This window comes from Thunnus thynnus, chromosome 3, assembly GCF_963924715.1.
Source record: "Thunnus thynnus chromosome 3, fThuThy2.1, whole genome shotgun sequence".
NCBI lineage: Eukaryota > Metazoa > Chordata > Actinopteri > Scombriformes > Scombridae > Thunnus > Thunnus thynnus.
Genome location: NC_089519.1, coordinates 21,674,428 through 21,692,155, shown reverse-complemented (window position 1 = coordinate 21,692,155; position 17,728 = coordinate 21,674,428). Strand labels below are relative to the sequence as shown.

Genomic DNA, 17,728 nt, shown 5'->3' with positions numbered 1-17,728 from the left:
AGCAATTGTGTTAATTTCAGTATGATTAATAATGAAATATGTTAATGTCTTCACTGTTTTGACTGTATATAAATACAGTCAATGGTCTTTACCAATACTCTTGGGTGACTTCTTCATTCAGCCTGTCCCCCCTCCCAACCAAACACTCATGCTGCTCTGTATATACACCTGCTTGTCCATCACTAATCCGCCTCATTCCCATTTCCCAGCTGCTCTATCTCCCTCAGGATTGCCTGAAACGCTGCCACTGACAGTTCACAAGCTTTTGACAATGTTAACGATATGAGGTGAGCGTTTTTTTTCTTTCTTCAATAACGTTATGTACTTGAGGAATCCCGCCAGGAAAGGCTTGTCTCTGTAGCTAACTGCTACGCTTTAGAAGTGGGAGTTACTTAACGTTAGAGTTCACTGACAGCTGTTGGTAGGAAGTAAAGTTACACGGGAACTACCAGCTACTGGGGAGACGAGGAATCCGATATCGGACAAGATTCTCGAAATTATACCTAAATGTGTCATAGTAAAGAGTCGAACTGAGCGTTGCTGTTTTTTCAGACGTTGTCGGTCACCGGGTCAATTTGACGGTCGCGGTGAACGTCGACGTTTAACGTTAGCCACTGGTGTAACGCTAATACGTTTACGTTACAGTGACTTCATCAGCGGCAGTTCAGCCTGAAGGCACAAGACCCTCGCCGGATATCCGGACGTTGTCTCGCGCTAATTTAGCCACTAGTTTACATGGCAACGCTAATAAAATGTAAAGGGCAGGCTGTTTTTAAAGTAGTATGATGGAGTACGTCGTTACAAGCGTCAGTGAGCTAGTTGCCAGTGAGATGGCATGTTCTTGTCCGATAATGGATCCAGCGAAACGCTGTATCACGAGGCGTGGATTTGCCTCTTTAACTATGGTTTGAGAGGTCTGTGCCGCTCCACGTGTGTATCGACCCATTCAAATGCAAATACTATCCAACCTCAAACATTTGCTAACTGGACGTACAGCGGAACATGTTTGTTGTTTGCAATGGCGGGATGCCCAGTTGCTATAGCATCTAGTTACGTTAACCTACTTCAGCTAACTTAACGCTAGCTTGACGCGCCATATGGTCGAGCTGTAAGCATTGATTAGTGTGGTCTGTTCACAATTGGATTAACCAACGTCTGTCACCATGAACTACTGTCAAAACATTGTAGTAACGGTGGCAAGTTTAGCTTAAATGACATGCCAACGTTATAACGAAGCTTTAGCAACGTTAACTGTGTTAATTAAAGCAAATTAGAGTCTTACTCAATTATAACTGTTACATTTGATTGGGTTGAAGTTGACATGTAATGTCTATGTACCACTGGGTACATAGGAGCCACACAGACCCTCACTTAGACAGACCAGCATTTGTGAAGCTGAAACCCCTCCCTTTTGGGTACCGTAAAACACTGTATGTTACGCCTGTGTGAGAGATTAAACTTATTTCATGCCATGTCATTTCCACAACTGTGCCAATACTAGTGTTCTCTATGATTAAGTAAACAATAATTTTTCTACTGATAAAACAAGTAAATAGGAGCCTGTCATAAGAACCGGACACACAGACGCAGAGTTGAAAGAACTGCCCTTCAATGGCCAACTCCACCCCTTGGCTTGATGTGTTGTGATAGAGAAGTGAGTGGACCAGAACTACTGTAGTCAATTCCCATGGAGGACACCCAGCCCAAACCTGCTACGCCGGAGCCGAGTCCTGCACCCAGCCCAGCACCTAGTCCAGCACCCAGTCCAGCACCCAGCCCATTGCTGGATAGAATTGCTTTGCCAGCAGCAAATCATGTGGAGGTAAAGTATTTTACTCATAATAATCTCATACACTATTCACTCTGGTGTAACATAGTTTTATTCAGTTTTTATTGCCCTGACTAAACTGAAAAGTTTGTTCATAAGTGTAACTACAAATATTGGTTCTTGTTAGAAAGATGTGCTGTTTTTTTTTTTTTTTAATATTCACTAGATAAGAACTTTTAAGCTGCATATAAATGATGTGGCTACTGCCATGTTGTGGCTCTCTCTGTCTTGTATCAGTCTACCATGTTCTAATAATGTAGTGTCTTAATTAATTTAAAATTAATTGTTTGCGTGAGAGAATTTGTTCCTGTAATTGAAATGTGAAAGGTGAGTCAGTGCACACACCTGAGCAGTGACAGAGAGAGGTTTCAGGGAACTGTAGTTATCAGTCTCTTGGCAAGTTCCTGCCTTCTGTCCATTATTTGACAAGAAACTATAGCCTGTAATCTGCTGGTGTGACGTACCTCTGTGTCAATACACCGATAGGGCACGCCACTTAAGGGCTTGGCATTTCATACGCTACAGGAACGTCTACTAGTTTTCTAATCTTTTCATAAGCACTTCATTCATATTTGTGTCAGTGTGACATCTTAGATATAGTGTTTTACGCAAGATGCCTCCTTTATTTTGACTATCCAGCTACTTCTGCAAGATCCAGATATTTTTTTAACGGGTTCTTTTGCATATCTTCCCCAGCACCTGAATGTGAACCAGATCCAGGTGGTGGTACGGCGCTGCTCCAGTCCAAATGTCACAGAGGAAACCACCTATTTTATTCCACGCAACCCTGTGGTGGATGCCGGCACCAACACAGACCCGCCAGTTGTCTGCTGCCCTTTGCTTCGCAGATTTTGCCCATGTCCTCCAAGAGGCCTTCTGGCCTCTCTTGTTACCAAAGGTAAGCACAGGAGGGGTCTCCTGGTGGCTTAGTGGGTTCCTACTCAGGACATTTGATGGATGTCAACCCATTATTTCTCCTGAAGTTGGTAAAAACCTGCAGTTGACACCAGTTAATTGTATACTTTGAACAATCTGATAAATGCTGCAATTTTGAAGATAATAAACACACATTAATACTTTATATTTATGTGCACATTAAAAAACACATTCACAGAGATTGTCAGTAAAAAAGCACTGTTTTCTCAAATTTCTTTTGAAGAAATGGCAGTTATAACACAACAAAAATATTTGAAATACTCCATGATCGCATAATTGTTGTCAGTTACATACCATAAATCTAATGTCATTCTCTTGTGTCCTCTCCAGTCCTTTTGGCAGGTGTGCTCTTTGGAGTGGTTTGGTCTATCACAGAGGACGAATGTCTTCCAGGGGGAAACCTGTTTGGCATCACAGTGCTCTTCCTCTGCGCACTCCTCGGTGGCAAATTGGTGGCTCTCATCCGTTTGCCCAAACTTCCACCATTCCCACCCCTCCTTGGTAAGGCTGAGAATTTGTGTGCTCCTTCATTTCATATTTAGTTACACAGATGCTTCCTCCAAGGTATTATTTAGTAATAAAGATGCTATACCTCAGCGACTAAAGTGTTCTTGCTTGTTTGACAAGGGAAATGTTCCATATTTCTTGTCAGAGCAATTATACAGATTACATAAAGGCTCAACTGTGCAGTCATTATTTCCCACTATTGTTCTCACAGTTGTAGTGAGTCAATATCAAGTCAGATATTTCAGCCAGCGTCAGGACGATGTTCAGATGATGTGCCTGCCCAGCAGCTTAGTGTCATAAATATTACACATCTATAAGCAATTAACTTGTTCATTTGGTATCATATAACAAACTTATCTACTCATTCAACCTCAGGGTCAAAAGGGTGTAGTGGCAAATCTTCCTGATTGTCAAATCATGTTAGTCTTTTCTTAGTCAAGTGCACATTCGCTGCTGGTTCACTGGATTCTATCTGTACTTACTAATATTTTGTCAATTTTGCTCTTTTGCATTATGCTTGTATTTGTTGTATGTTAGTCTACATAATTAGTGTCCAGTTAGCTTTAAAATGCATTTCAGTGTTCTTGTTAAGTAACCCGTAATGTTGGGGGTAAAGGACTGTTTCACATTAACATTTATCTACATTAAACACACAACATACTAGTCTTTGTCAGGCTCTGGTTCAATAAGCCCCAGTGATGGAGTGCAATCTAAAGTATCATTTGTATCATAAATTCTGGCTTGGGATAAAGCACCTCATTGATCAGAAGATAGTGTAAAGGTCTTCTTATTTGAGCAACTGAGAATGGTGCAAATTAATTCCTAGTGTTTGAATTTGGAAATCATAATCCTCCGACTGCACCCTTAACAAGATAAAAATCTCAGAATCTGGAGCCACTCCTCATTTGCAAACACCATCAAAAGATGGTTTGAAGTTCAACCTAGATAGATCTTAAGAGTTTGTTTCTCTCCAAACTTCACTTTCCTGTGTAGCCTTGTTTACCAGTTCAGTGTCTAGTTCTGTATTTTGACACATCTTTTGGCACCGACTACCAAGAGGATTGCTGTGTTATAAAATTTTGAAGATTGTGGTCAGTCTGAAGGATAATAGTTAAGTCCTCTGTCACCACTCCACAGTTTAAAAAGATTTGCTTATTATCTTTCCCTTGTTATTCTTCATCACTGTTTGACATTTCCTGTACATTCATAAATCTCTTAAATTTTGAATCCTGTCATTATTATCAATTATGTGTTATAATGTAATATTCTTAGCCATGTTGCATGCTTTCAACAACTGTGAGATTAATCATGAAGTTTTAGAGTAGGTTTGGATATTGTTGATACTTGAATTATTATCATCATAAGACAGTGTTCACAGTCCCACACTGAGCCTCGGTATCTCAGGTGTCCAGTTTAAACAAACTAAGTTCAAAAAGCAACAGATGAACTTTGTTCTTTAGCTGCGTGAGAGTCACACTTAAAGAATAAACAGGATTGAATGGTAAAAAGGATCACCTTTCCTCTCTCACACCCTCTGCTCTGTTGCAGGTATGCTTCTGATGGGTTTCCTGCTGAGAAACATCCCAGTTGTAACAGACGGGGTGTACATCGACTTCAGATGGTCTGCCTCTCTGAGGAACATTGCTTTGGCTGTCATTCTGGCCAGAGCAGGTCTGGGATTGGACCCCTCGGTGTGCCACTTTTTCCATTGTTGAAGTTTAGTGTCTGAGCTCAGAAAGGTTTAGAGAGATATACACTAGCATTAACTCAAATCATCAATTAATCTACAAAATATCCAAAGTAATGACAAGTGCTAATCAGAGCTTACCAAAACACAAAGTAATGTCTTAAAATTCCTTAGCAATGTTATCTTTTTTATGTGAATTTTCCACAGTTTTAATCTATTCATTAAGTTATTTTACTCCTCTACACTTAATATTCTCTGTGTCTGTACTAAAGCCTATTCATAATTGTTAGAAACTCTTGAATGATGTATGTGTCTGTGTCGTCAGGCTCTCAGGAAACTAAAATCCGTGTGTGTCCGTGTGGCAATGGGGCCCTGCATAATAGAGGCCTGCACCACAGCTCTGGTCTCTCACTTCCTCATGGGCTTGCCCTGGGTGTGGGGCTTCATTCTCGGGTAAATACAACACTTACTCTTCCTCTCTGTCTCTACATTTTCTATTTAACAGCATTGGAAACTACAGAGCCCCTGGAAGTACATTTGCATTCCTTCACAATATGTTGACCGTGACCTTTTGTGGGGTCCGTAGGAAACAAATACTATATATTTACCTTTTCAGTGTCAAATAATGTATTTTTAATTTCCCTTCTCTTGTTTTGTATTTGGTCCATATCTCTGTTATCTGCTGTGGGAGCAGAGTGTTCAGCGCTCTGTCATACAGGAGCGGTTTACTCTTCTGAAGCAGATAGTAGCAGAGTGAGAATGTCAAGCTTTAGCAATGAGACATGCACTTTGATAGCAAGTTTATGTGAAGGCTAATAATGTAGAACACACTGCACCTACACAGCAGAGAACAGTAAGCACTCTGCTCCCCAAGCATCACTAGATCACATTACAACTTCTTATCCACTCACCCAAAGTTTATAGATGAGTGAGGATTGAGCGACAGGACAAATTAATCAACTAACTACGATAAGCTAAATGTAAATTCCAAAATAAGTACCTTTTTGTATTTTTGCCTCTTGAGCATTCATGTGCCATCAGCAGTTGCAATGCAACGTGCAATACGGGGCTTTATTCACTGATGGCCTGTTACCCTCTCTGAATACGTTGCTTATCAGTGAAGGGTGGATGGAGGCTTGAACAAATATTTTCCCCCATTGCCCAACTCAAAAGTCAATTTTTATCATAATACAATACTACAGGAATTTTCTATTCATTCTGTTTTGAGATTCATAGCAGAATTTTAATTGCTGAAAATTTCAGAATTTAAAAATTGACTCAATGACTGCAGTTCAGTAAAGGTCTATAAGCAGCAATGATCAAGCCATTGTTAGAGAATCATAATCATAAGTGTATCAAACTTAAACCCAGTATTTCACCTCAGCTACAGTGTAAAGTATTTGTCATATTGCTGAAATCCCCCCTGTTGTTTATTCAAAGGCTGATGCTTTTCAAAGGCATCTCTTTATTTGTATCTCTCCAGGAGTTAGTAAATCAATAAGCAATCCATCTCCCCCACATTGTAGCTTTGTGCTTGGCGCTGTGTCTCCAGCAGTGGTGGTTCCCTCCATGCTGCTGCTGCAGAAGGACGGTTACGGCCTGGAGCAGGGCATCCCCACCCTGCTGATGGCAGCAGGCAGCTTCGACGACATTCTTGCCATCACTGGGTTCACCACATGCTTGGGCATGGCCTTCGCCACAGGTAACCTGTGGATGTATGTGTTTGTGTGTGTGTGTGTGTGTGTGGAGAGAGGGGAGGGAAAATAACTGCTGAGTGCAGTTTTCTTCTACTGAAACACAACACCAGCTTATCTTCAGGGGAGTGACATCCAGTGCAGGATACTGCAGTGTTGGTCAACACTGAGAAGCACATAGAAAAACTGACTTTCATCTGTAGTTTGTAAGAGCCTCAGCAGAGGGTGTAAGTGTGCTGTGTGCATGTTCGAAACATTTCGTTTTTTTGTGCCAATCTACAGTCCATTTGTGCCACAATGTAAAAGCCTTTATACTGCTGGAGACATTTCTATCATGTCATTGTCATAAGTTATTATTGCCTACACATCTTTTTCAGTTCCGTTACATTATTTGTATATTTTCTCTGATGATACTTCTAGGTTCCACTTGGTACAACCTGCTGAGAGGTGTGCTGGAGGTGGCCGGTGGTTTGGTTGTTGGGATTCTTCTCGGCTTCCTCATCCAATACTTCCCTAGTGTTGACCAGGTAGGCATGCTCTTGCCGCATTATCACGGTTTCATCATTGCTTATTCATCCTTACACCGCTTGACAGCACAGCCTGTGTATGAAACAACTTGAGGAGAGCCAAGAGAGGTGTCTGAAAAAAGACAGTGAAGTGTTCCACTTCTGACTTAAAGCTCTGAGGACTTTTGAAGAGAGCAATTTGGACTCATCTAAGTGGGAAAATATATACACGTATAATGAAGGAGAGATTTTTGTTTTGTTAAGGAATCCTCTGCTATGAATGAAGTGTAGATTCAGAGATCAACCATTACTATGTATAAAATGTCATCAAGTACCACATATCTGCTGACACATTGTCACAAGTATATTAATAGATTTCTATAAATAATGTTTATTTATATATATGTATTGTATACATGTATATTATACATATCTTTATCTCTTTTTCATCTTTTTATCTTTATTACTATTTTTATCTTTTATTCTTTAATTTTTCCAGTAATAAGCTAATCTAGGAGGGCCTTAAGTGCATTCCACTGTACATTGTAATGTATGCTTTGTGTACATGAACAATAAAGAATTTTGAACTTTATATTGTAATATTCAGTATTTAATCACTGACTGTCTTTTTCTCTTAGAAACACTTAGTGATGAAGCGATCCTTCTTGGTGCTGGGCCTGTCCGTCTTTGCTGTGTTCGGCAGTGGTGTGGCTGGGTTCCCTGGCTCTGGAGGCCTCTGCACCCTGGTGTTGGCATTCCTGGCTGGGGTCGGTTGGGGTAAAGATAAGGTAATAACATGCATGCAATATCTGTAATACAAACAGTTTATTTTTCAGCTTTCAATTTGCAGTCATCCATCTCTGAAGCTGACGTTTGACAATGTTAACTGGGCAGAAATGTATATTACATAATGATTTATTAAAGCGTACTATCAAACTACTAGTTTGTACAGTATGTTCTTCCTAAGTACATCAGTGATAATTTGTCGACACTGCTGCAGGTCAAAGACAACCTTACTCAACATTTCTGTGTGTCTTAAGGAACGTGTGGAGGAAGTGGTGGGGTGGGCATGGGACGTGTTTCAGCCACTACTCTTCGGACTAATTGGAGCAGAGATTCGCGTGTCACAGTTGGAGGGACACACAGTTGGTGAGACCACACACACACACACACACACACACACAAACACTTCAGAATAACACACAGAGAGATGGCTGTTATCACTGTGAGATTCAAATGTGACTGTGTGGATGTAAATATATTTGCATAGCCAAAAGAGAGGTCCTAGGTGAGTTCTGTCTCTGTCTGAGTCGAGTAAATATTAATATCCAAGTCTGTGTTAGCACTCATATGCTGTACTTGCATAATAGTCTCCATGGTCTCTGTTAATTAGCTCTGTTAGCTGTTAATTGGGGCCTAACACAATTACAGCTACACATCTTTTTCTTGTCGAACTATTAGTAAAATATTGTTATTGACAAAACACACGATGAATTCACTGTAACATGAATTCAGAGCATCATCTTGTCTAGAAAGCAGATCTGGAGTGCTCATAGGTGTATTTTGAATGCTTTATATTTGCGCCTAAGGAGACTGTGCCTTAAGGACACAGAATGAAACAAGAAATCTACCTGAATTCTCCTCCGTACAATTTAAAATGCTGCTAAAAGAGATGAGAGAAGCAGACGTGTTTGGTCATTATTAAAACCTCATTTCACCTAGACTGCGTGCTGTTTCTCCTATTAAAAAAATGACTTAATCTTGCTGCAGTCCTTTTTCAAGGTGGTGCTATGCTGTGCCAGGGATGTCCGTGCACTTCTGGTCAAATAAGTTGTAAAAATTACTTAAACACTCCCACTTGTGTTCACGCCATGACCCTGTACTTGAAATCGTGCTTCTGTCCACTTTATGAAAATGGAGCCCCAAGTCTTTGTTGAAAACATGTATTTTATTATGAGGAACCTGTTTTTTCCAACCTTATACCCTATAATAATCTCTATTATTCTTGTCTATGTGTGTCTAGGTCTGGGTATAGCCTCTCTGCTCATTGCCCTGATGGTTCGAATGCTGTTCACCTTTGTTTGTGTGTTGGGTGCTGGCTTTACCATGAAGGAGAAACTATTCATAGCCCTAGCGTGGATGCCCAAAGCCACAGTGCAGGTACAGTATGTCAAAGCTGAAACATTTGTCAGCAGTATACTCCTTTCTCAGGTAGTTTTACTTTGTGCTCAGTTTAGGGTCTGAGTGTTTTCCTTTGAGAACATCTGAATTAAAAATACATGCATTCAGACATTTTCCCCATTTCAAGTGTTGGTAAATTGAAAACAATGAGAAGAACCTGCACTCTGTCTCACTTACTGCTGAAATATTTATTAGATCACAACATTTCGGTCTATCCGACATGCATCAGGTATATTTTATATATTTTTCACAACAAGTGTTGGTAAATATCATTGTGAGCGAGTATAGAGTAAACTGTCCTTTTGCTCATCAGGCAGCTATAGGCTCCACAGCTCTGGACATGGCCAGGACAAAGGACGACACGCAGCTGCAGAAGTACGGAATGGATGTGCTGACTGTGGCTGTGCTCGCCATCCTTCTCACAGCCCCTGTAGGAGCTCTTATCATAGGGCTCTCTGGACCTCGTCTGCTACAGAAACCGAAGAACTCAGCCTGTGGTGAGCGAGTCAAACCCAATTTATCAGCTTTTTTCTTAGGTAGGTAAAGTCCTACATTCAACATTTCAACTCAGCTCAGCACACCTGTAAAGCCTCGCCTCGTAGTTGTGTCGAAGTAGTGAACACACTCTTCTCTACTCCGCCGCTGTGATAGCTGCTTCCATACACACACACACAAAGATTTGCATAGCTTTAGTTTGGCTGTTTACCCTGTCATCAAAGGCCTTTATGTCTTTAACATCCACACAACAGTGGTATTGTTGTTGCTGTTACAGTGTAAGAACGTTGAATTAACCACCGTACTGAAACTCCTCTTGTTACTTTCTCTCTCATCCCCTCTCTATCTCCCCTAGGCACTGCAGCAGGAGGCGAAGATGACAATGAGACTCCCGTCACCTATGAAAGTACACTCTGACACCACCTGTCTTTATCCAGCGAGCGAGGACATTTAAAGAGACTTCCCATATGCTTTCATACCTTGGATATTTGAACTTTCCTTCAGCCACTGAGTGGCCCTCTTTGTCTATCTACCGGTCAGCTCCTGCCGTTTGCAATCCTGCAGGAACACATGAATCATTCTATATTTATAGCCTCTGGTGGTTTCCAGGCCTCAGGCTACAAACAAATGACCTACATCTGAGTGTCTGCATCATCCTGCTGTTTGAACAGTGTGTAAGAGTTTTGTTTCTGTTCCCAAATGAAAGTGTGAGGCATAAATATGGTTTACATTTTTCTAAAGGTGGATATTGTTCCTACCGGTCATATTATTTGCCCATTTCTTCTTATGACTACCAATCTGTAAAAATTGACTGTATTTGGACGTGAACAGGTGGTAATACTGTATTTTGTGCTATAAGCAGTTACTTTTGGAGAGTTACAATAATGAATGTACTGACAGTAGTAATGTTTTATCATTTTTAGACTACCCGGTTGACATACGTTTAAGTCTTTAGGCGTTCCACAGTCAGTACGATATTTTTACAGCTATGTATTTGTGTATGAGATGTTTTATTAAAATATGTATTAGCAGTGTGTCTTGCTGATGAGAATGGTTGGCGTATACAAAGACTGCGGAGAATAAATAATTCAAAGTACTTTCCATTGGTTTATACTCAAAGCTGCTAAAAATCCTACAAGACATTCACTATTGTCTCAGTTTTCATTGCTCAGCAATGATCATGTCCATATTCAAACATGTAAACCCAACCTTTATTAGTTTATGAAAGAGTAAATTTTTCATCATGTTTTTCAATTTTTTTATTACAGAAGTATGCAGTGTAAAGATGTTACTGATTTGTTTAAATGTATTTAAACTGCCTCATTTAAAAGGTTCTGTGTATGAATAGAAACTATTTATAATAAAAGTTCTTTACATGATAAAATGTACCAAGAATTGTCTCTCTTTTGGTGTAGTTATATGCTACTATTGTTAATATGTAACATATATTGTTTTGTAATGTCTTTAATTGAAGTCACTATCCCTTAAAGTTTTGGTTTCTAAACAGTTTGATTTTTAGCCACGCTAGTAGTGTGGCTCTAGGGATGGAGATGTCGGTCGGTCCACCACTTTGGTCCAGACTTTAATATCCCAACAACTATTGTGTGGATTGTCATGAAATTCTTTACAGATATTCATGGTCCCTAAAGGATGAATCATAGTGACTTTGGTGATTCACTGACTTTCCTTCTAGAGTCACCAGCAGGTCAAAGTGTTCACTTATTCTGTCAAATATCTCAACATCTACATGATGAATTGGCACCAAATGAAGTATTGACATCCATGTTTCCCCTCAGGATGAACTATAATAACTTTCAATTTACTAAATAAAACTGACATTAGTCTCTCCCATGCTAATATTTGGTTATCAAATGTTAGCATATTAACATGCTAGTATTTACCACATAGCGCTGCTGTGCCTTAGAACAGCCTGAGCCATACAGAGCTGCAAGCGTGGCTGTGGGCTCAAAAACTAGAGGGTTTTACTTTATCATTTGAAAATGATGTGTCATCTCAGTTACCGTTTTAAATATTTCAACTCAAGATAACATGAAGAATTCCCCAGTTGCAATGATGAAAGAAGGGAATGAAGCTTCACTTGTTTGCCCAAACTGTCAAGTAAAACATCCTCATTCCTTTTTACATCTAAAAAGCAGCATTAATATATTCAAACCATCATCTTCCAAAAGTTCATAAACACTCAGTCATTCACAGACATGAAAATACAGATCTGACCGCATAAACCATTTATGTATAAAATATTGCTAATGAATTAAGTCAACTATTTACAGCCATTCTGACAACACAGAAGCTAGAAAGTAAAATAAAGAGCAAAAGTTGTACAATGCAGAAGTTACTCTCTGAAGCCTTAATAAGGCAGTGAGGTTATTACTCAACTGTGCAGTGGTTTGAAATGCTTGAGGGCAACGAAGTTTAATACAAAATATTGTAAAACTCAAATTCTATCATTTGAAGGCTGTGAACAAAATACATGTGAAGAATAATAAGTAGCCTCTCATACACACAATAACTTATAAGGAAATATTTCACATCCTGAAAAGTATGTTAACGTTTGGCACACAGAGAAAGGAGAAAGGAGAAATAATACCACAGAGTGAAGGCATACAGTACAAAATGTTTAAACAAACTGCTGATTACATGTTGGACAAGTATTAAGCATTTCATTCAACTACTACTAATAACCTTCAACTATTTAACTGGGGGAAAAAATGCCCCTGATGAGTTTAGATCATTGAAAGCTATTATAAAGTCACTGCAATTATGTTTCAAGTTTTCTCCTCAAAGTGGTCCCAATAATTTGTGAATGTTTCTAAAAAGACTGAGACATGACTAAAATTGTACTTACAGTAATATAAAAGGACTCTTCTGTTAGCCAGTAAACTACTGCAAACAACGACAACTGAACAGTTAACAACGGGCACAACAAAATAAGAAGCAAAACATTCCTCATTGCAAGAACCCTTTTTGCAGAAATTTGTATTTTTACGTGTGTGTCACCAAATTAGGACCACTTCAAATAAAGTCTCCACATTTCTGACCCATATTTCACCAACACTTTAAAAAAAAAAAAAAATAGACAAAATGGTTAAGAAATGAAAACTCAAAAGACTGGGGAGGTGAGAGGAAAACTCCCATCAGTGGTCGATTATAGTATCTTCTTTTTGAGTATGAGCGGTCCCACGTTGTCTCCAGTCAGCTCATTGTGCTTTAAGTGTGACTTGTCACAAACAGGAAACTAAAACAGGAAACAACTTAATATTAGCTGATCAGTAAGATACAGAAACGGTTCCTCTTATCCTGAAGTACAATACATACATGGGAGTTTTAAAATGATCAACTTCAATAATAAAGTATAATTTATCTAATCTAAAAAAAATAGCTCTGCTGGTTAAACTGTCCCAGACCTGGATAATGCATTTCACTCAAATGACTTTAATACAAAGCAATCTACTTACAGTTTTGGAGCGCCAACAGCGACAGTAGCACACGTTTGCGCTGTTCAGGTCCTCGATGTCTATCTCATTGACCACTTTGGGGTTCTCTTTCTGGATCTTCAGGTTGATCAGGCTGTCTCTCTGCTTCTTCTTCTTAGGCAGGAATGGGCGAATGGTCAGATAGCCCAGCAAAGCCAAGATACCCAGGAGAGGCAGCAACCGCAGCCACTCGGACACTAGAGACACGTTAAAAACACATCACGCATTATCACAAATAGCAGAATTATAATGAGCACGAGCATACATGGTGCAAAGAGAATGTAAACTCCTGAAACAAGTGTTTTCCATGCATTGGAAAATGCATTTCTGTTGACTGGCCTGCTGCTATACTTCAGTTCACAAGCTTACAAGTATCTGGTCTGCACCACTCTGACAGACTTCAGTCAAGCCACACAACAGCTGGTTCTTTCAGATTTTTAAAAGACAATCAAATAAATACACAAAAATCTATTTGCTCAAGCACACTGTATGTTCTTTTTTAAAGCAGCATCACTTCCAAAACATGCAGTGCATTCATACTTGGTTGCCATCAACTCAGTTTGGCACGACAGAAAATAGCTCCAGGCTGTACTGCGGTTGTATCTGTTTGGCGTAATACATATTTTCTCTTGAAAATATATTCGATGAAGCTATGAAATGTTGAATGTTATTGTATGTGGCCATCATAAAATGATCCACTGGACGCTACTTCACCTCTGATCTGCATTTGTACTCTATTATTATGCTTGATCACTGCTGAGTGTCATCTCACACCAACAGCTACCAGGGGAAATGCCACACCGAGCCCAGAGAAGTGCTTTGGGAATACCCATCCTCAGTCCTCCATACATGGAGAAGAGACAGACAAGAGAGGATTAAGCACAGTTATGTAATTTTACTATGAGTTATACCCCCAGATCCTGGAACTTTTGATGATACTCTTACAGTAATTACAAAGCTTTCAATAAAAGGATTTTGATCCCTAAAGGGACATTACTAATCCTTAATCTCTTAAAGGAATTATACTGAGTTTTAAAAGAGGTGACAAGCCATCACATTTAGACAATAGGAAAACTTAATAAATCTTTCATCTTCTAATCTACACTGGCTGTTTCAATCGCTCACTTATGACAGAAAACAACATCAGAAATAGGTTTTAACTTCAGGCAACATCTGGCAACACCTAACTTACAGTAAAAACCTTAAGAGTCTTTCACAAACCCTAAATCTTGCATGCAATGTGTTTGATCTATGTTTTCTTCTCAGAGAGGCATTAGTCAGCTGGGTCCAGCATATTTTAGCAATGCAGGCCTAGCTCAGCTTTTTGAGTTTTTTTGGGCTATTTTTAGGCTAAATTCGACACCTTCCAAACGTCTGGGCTGGCAAAAAGGTCAAGTTGAAGTGGTTGATCGGTGTCAAGATGGACTTTCACTTCAGTTTTATGAACGGCTACTGTAACCGTCCTTTACTTACACTGTGCACCTGAACTCAAATAGAAGCTGTGTAAAAACATTTTTGTATGTTTTTTCAGTGTGCGCTTGACTGTTTGTTTGTTTGAAGACTTGCAAATAAGTTAATTAACCAGCCTCTGTGTTCACAGTTCAACCGAGGCGACAGAGTGTGATAAGACATGAACAGTTCATGGTGTGGTTCAAGTAGATGTTAATCGAAAGTACAGTTCCTCAGCCTTGGGTCTGGATCAAATAACATGCAAACAGAGTTACAGAAGATTTCTGAAACTGATATGAAAGCACCAACTTTTTTTCTCTTGATAGATACAACAATATAGAAGGTTATCTGCTAATCCAGTGCCAGTGCTCAATGTTTTTCTGATGCAAATTCTGTGTATCTCCCTGTGTGGAATTATTTTAATGCAGCGTAACACGAGGCCAGTGACTTCTATTGCACTAAAAGCAAAATGGCACATCATGACTGAATGAATGTAAATGACAGTGGAAACACTACATTTTATCACAAGACTGATCGAGACACAGTATGTATGCGATTTTGGTCGTGTTATGGCCAGTTCCCAATCTGCTCAATGCTGAATTAAATGGGCACATCCCCAGCAATTGATGTATTAATATTTGTTTGATGTATTCAAAATAATCTTTGCACCTGAAAACAAATGTCACACTTTGACTGATATGGGAAATTCTCTAATTTGCTAAGGCGATCATGAGAATATTGGGAAACTAACAAGGTGTCACAGAGCAGAAGAGCCTGAGACACAATGATCTTGAAGCAGTCTGTGAGTTGAGACTGTGTTTACCCTCTAAGTCTACGCCTAAATATCATTTCTGTGCATCATTTACATGAGATGACAGACTGAACTGGTTACATGCTATGCTAGAGGCAAACTGTATCATATTTCAAAATTGTTCTGATTAGCAGGATATTCGTTTACAGAGCAGAGGACAGGCTGTAACTTCTGGAGGCGCACACACTTAATGGTTAAGGTCAAAACTGTGTCAGCATATTTTCTCTCTCTCTCTCTTTTCTCTCTCTCTCTGCGGAGATAATTGCTTTTTAGCATGTAACACCTTAAGGTCATTAATTAGTTGACAGTGCGGCACAAGACTACACAACTAACTAAACGACGACAGAAGAGTTAGTGTGAGCCGAGCAGCACTTGTGGACACAACACAGACACAAACATTCACTGTACACATATGACTGAGTTGTCGTTTTTTTGCTAACTGGCGGTAAAGAGCCGTATGCTGGAAAAACTGTCCCCCCGATGAGTTCAAAAAGTCATCTCACAGGACAGTCAGAAGTGCAACACAGCCGCTGTTCATTTACCTGTTAATCGTGCAAATCCACCAATCGTCTCCGGAAGCGGAAGCCTCTTGAGGTAAGCTGGAAGTTGGACTTTTATTATCTTAGAAATAGTTTCTAAAACCATCTTGAATTAGCTCAAAGGGGCAGGTTTTGTGTTTGACTTGAATAGTTCCTGTGCTTCGTTTATGTCATTGCGCTCATTTCTGAGCGCAGCCTGTCACCGGTACGCCATTTTTTTTTCCTAGGACGGTGAAGTCATAACCCGCCCTACTCTACCTCTGATTGGCTAGTACTTGTTGCTTTCATCGGTTGGATTGGTTAGGTTTACGTATGAGGAATGGTATTGGTTAGAGTTAGGTTCATAATATCAGGCTAAGCCAATCAGAGGGAGGGTAGGGCGGGTCGTGACTTCGCCATACTAGAAAAAAAACTATGGCCACCGGAATATGAACTCCTGTGAAAGTTTGGGAGGGGGGGAAATGAACCGCAGCTGTTTTCGTGAATACACGTAACAACTACCTTCTTCTTCTTCTGATGAAATTTGCGATACACTAGACGCAGCAGAGACGTATTTCTGCCCTCCACGGGTCATTCGTAGAACTCTTGAATGACTTTAATCCTTAATTAGAGTCCAGTGCGATGGAGAAAACTAATAACAGCTTTTGTTGTTTCACAATGTTGTATTGATTACATCGAATGATCTGTAACTAGAATTTCTAACAACTCTGCTTGCATGAAGCTTTTCTCTGTGTGATAGTTGGTGCATTACATCAAAACATGATTCACAGTTTCTGACTCTCCACAGATCTTTTCCATCTGGATGCTTACCAACCAGTGTCGACCCATGATTCATCGCACACTGGCCCAGTCTGAGCCTAGTTATTACCACATTGTGCCTCCTGCCCATTCTTGGATTTGATGTGTGTTTCAATGTTGGCTGTACTGAAAAAAAACCTTATTTCCTTTTTCCCATTCTTTGCTATTCCTTGTTGTATTAAACTCTTACACTCAACCTTCCCACACAGTACTTCCAGATCTACTGCTGACGGCTCTTTTTGTTGTCTTATCAGCCTCTTCATTCCCCTGTACTCCCGTGTGAGCTGGCACCCCCAAAAAAAGTGTTCCCCACCTTAGATACTCGACTTAACAAAGTCAAAATTTCTACTTTTAGATTATTGGCCCCACTTTTCCCACCCTTCAGTGCCATCAGTGCTGCAGTAGAATCCGAGAATATAATTATTTTTCCTTCCTCCACCCACCCAAGTGACCACAAGATTGCCACAAGCTCCGTAGTGAAGACTAACACATGATTTTATATCTGCTTTCCATGATGTCTCTGTAACTGAGGAATGCTCATTCCTATTGCAGCTTTTCCATTGTTCAGATTTTTGGAGACATCAGTGTAAATCTGTATGTAATCTGCCAGTTTTTCTTTAAGATGGTCACCAACTAAAGTCCTGCATCCTTCTTCCTGATTCAGTCTAATATGGAAAAGTCTACATCAGGTTCTGGTAAAGGCCATGGTGGAATATGTGACCAGCACACTGCTGGGCCCATCAACAAATCTCTCACTCCCACATTCCCATACTGTCTCACCCATGGAATTTACTCGACTCCCC

At 39.9% G+C, this 17,728-nt stretch overlaps 2 protein-coding genes across 6 annotated transcripts; one reads left to right on the top strand and one right to left on the bottom strand.

Annotated features, from left to right (window-relative positions):
* The first annotated feature begins 126 nt into the window (after positions 1-126).
* si:dkey-162b23.4 (sodium/hydrogen exchanger 9B2) lies at positions 127-11,218 on the top strand. 5 transcript variants are annotated; one of them, XM_067584716.1, is made up of 13 exons: positions 127-287; positions 1,651-1,822; positions 2,525-2,726; positions 3,095-3,265; positions 4,820-4,962; positions 5,284-5,411; positions 6,485-6,660; positions 7,073-7,179; positions 7,797-7,946; positions 8,199-8,307; positions 9,182-9,318; positions 9,653-9,875; positions 10,190-11,218. In XM_067584716.1, the coding sequence occupies exons 2-13, from the start codon at positions 1,688-1,690 to the stop codon at positions 10,249-10,251; spliced, it is 1,743 nt and encodes a 580-aa protein (XP_067440817.1). In that variant the 5' UTR covers positions 127-287; positions 1,651-1,687; the 3' UTR covers positions 10,252-11,218. The 5 variants fall into 5 exon arrangements, with proteins under 5 accessions (XP_067440817.1, XP_067440816.1, XP_067440818.1 ...); XM_067584715.1 differs by having other exon boundaries at positions 1,550-1,822; XM_067584717.1 differs by lacking the exon at positions 127-287 and adding an exon at positions 350-914.
* On the bottom strand, positions 10,187-16,334 carry cisd2 (CDGSH iron sulfur domain 2). Its single transcript, XM_067584722.1, has 3 exons — positions 16,131-16,334; positions 13,311-13,525; positions 10,187-13,090 (listed from the first exon to the last, which is right to left on the bottom strand). The coding sequence occupies exons 1-3, from the start codon at positions 16,231-16,233 to the stop codon at positions 13,001-13,003; spliced, it is 408 nt and encodes a 135-aa protein (XP_067440823.1). The 5' UTR covers positions 16,234-16,334; the 3' UTR covers positions 10,187-13,000.
* Between the last annotated feature and the right edge of the window lie 1,394 nt (positions 16,335-17,728).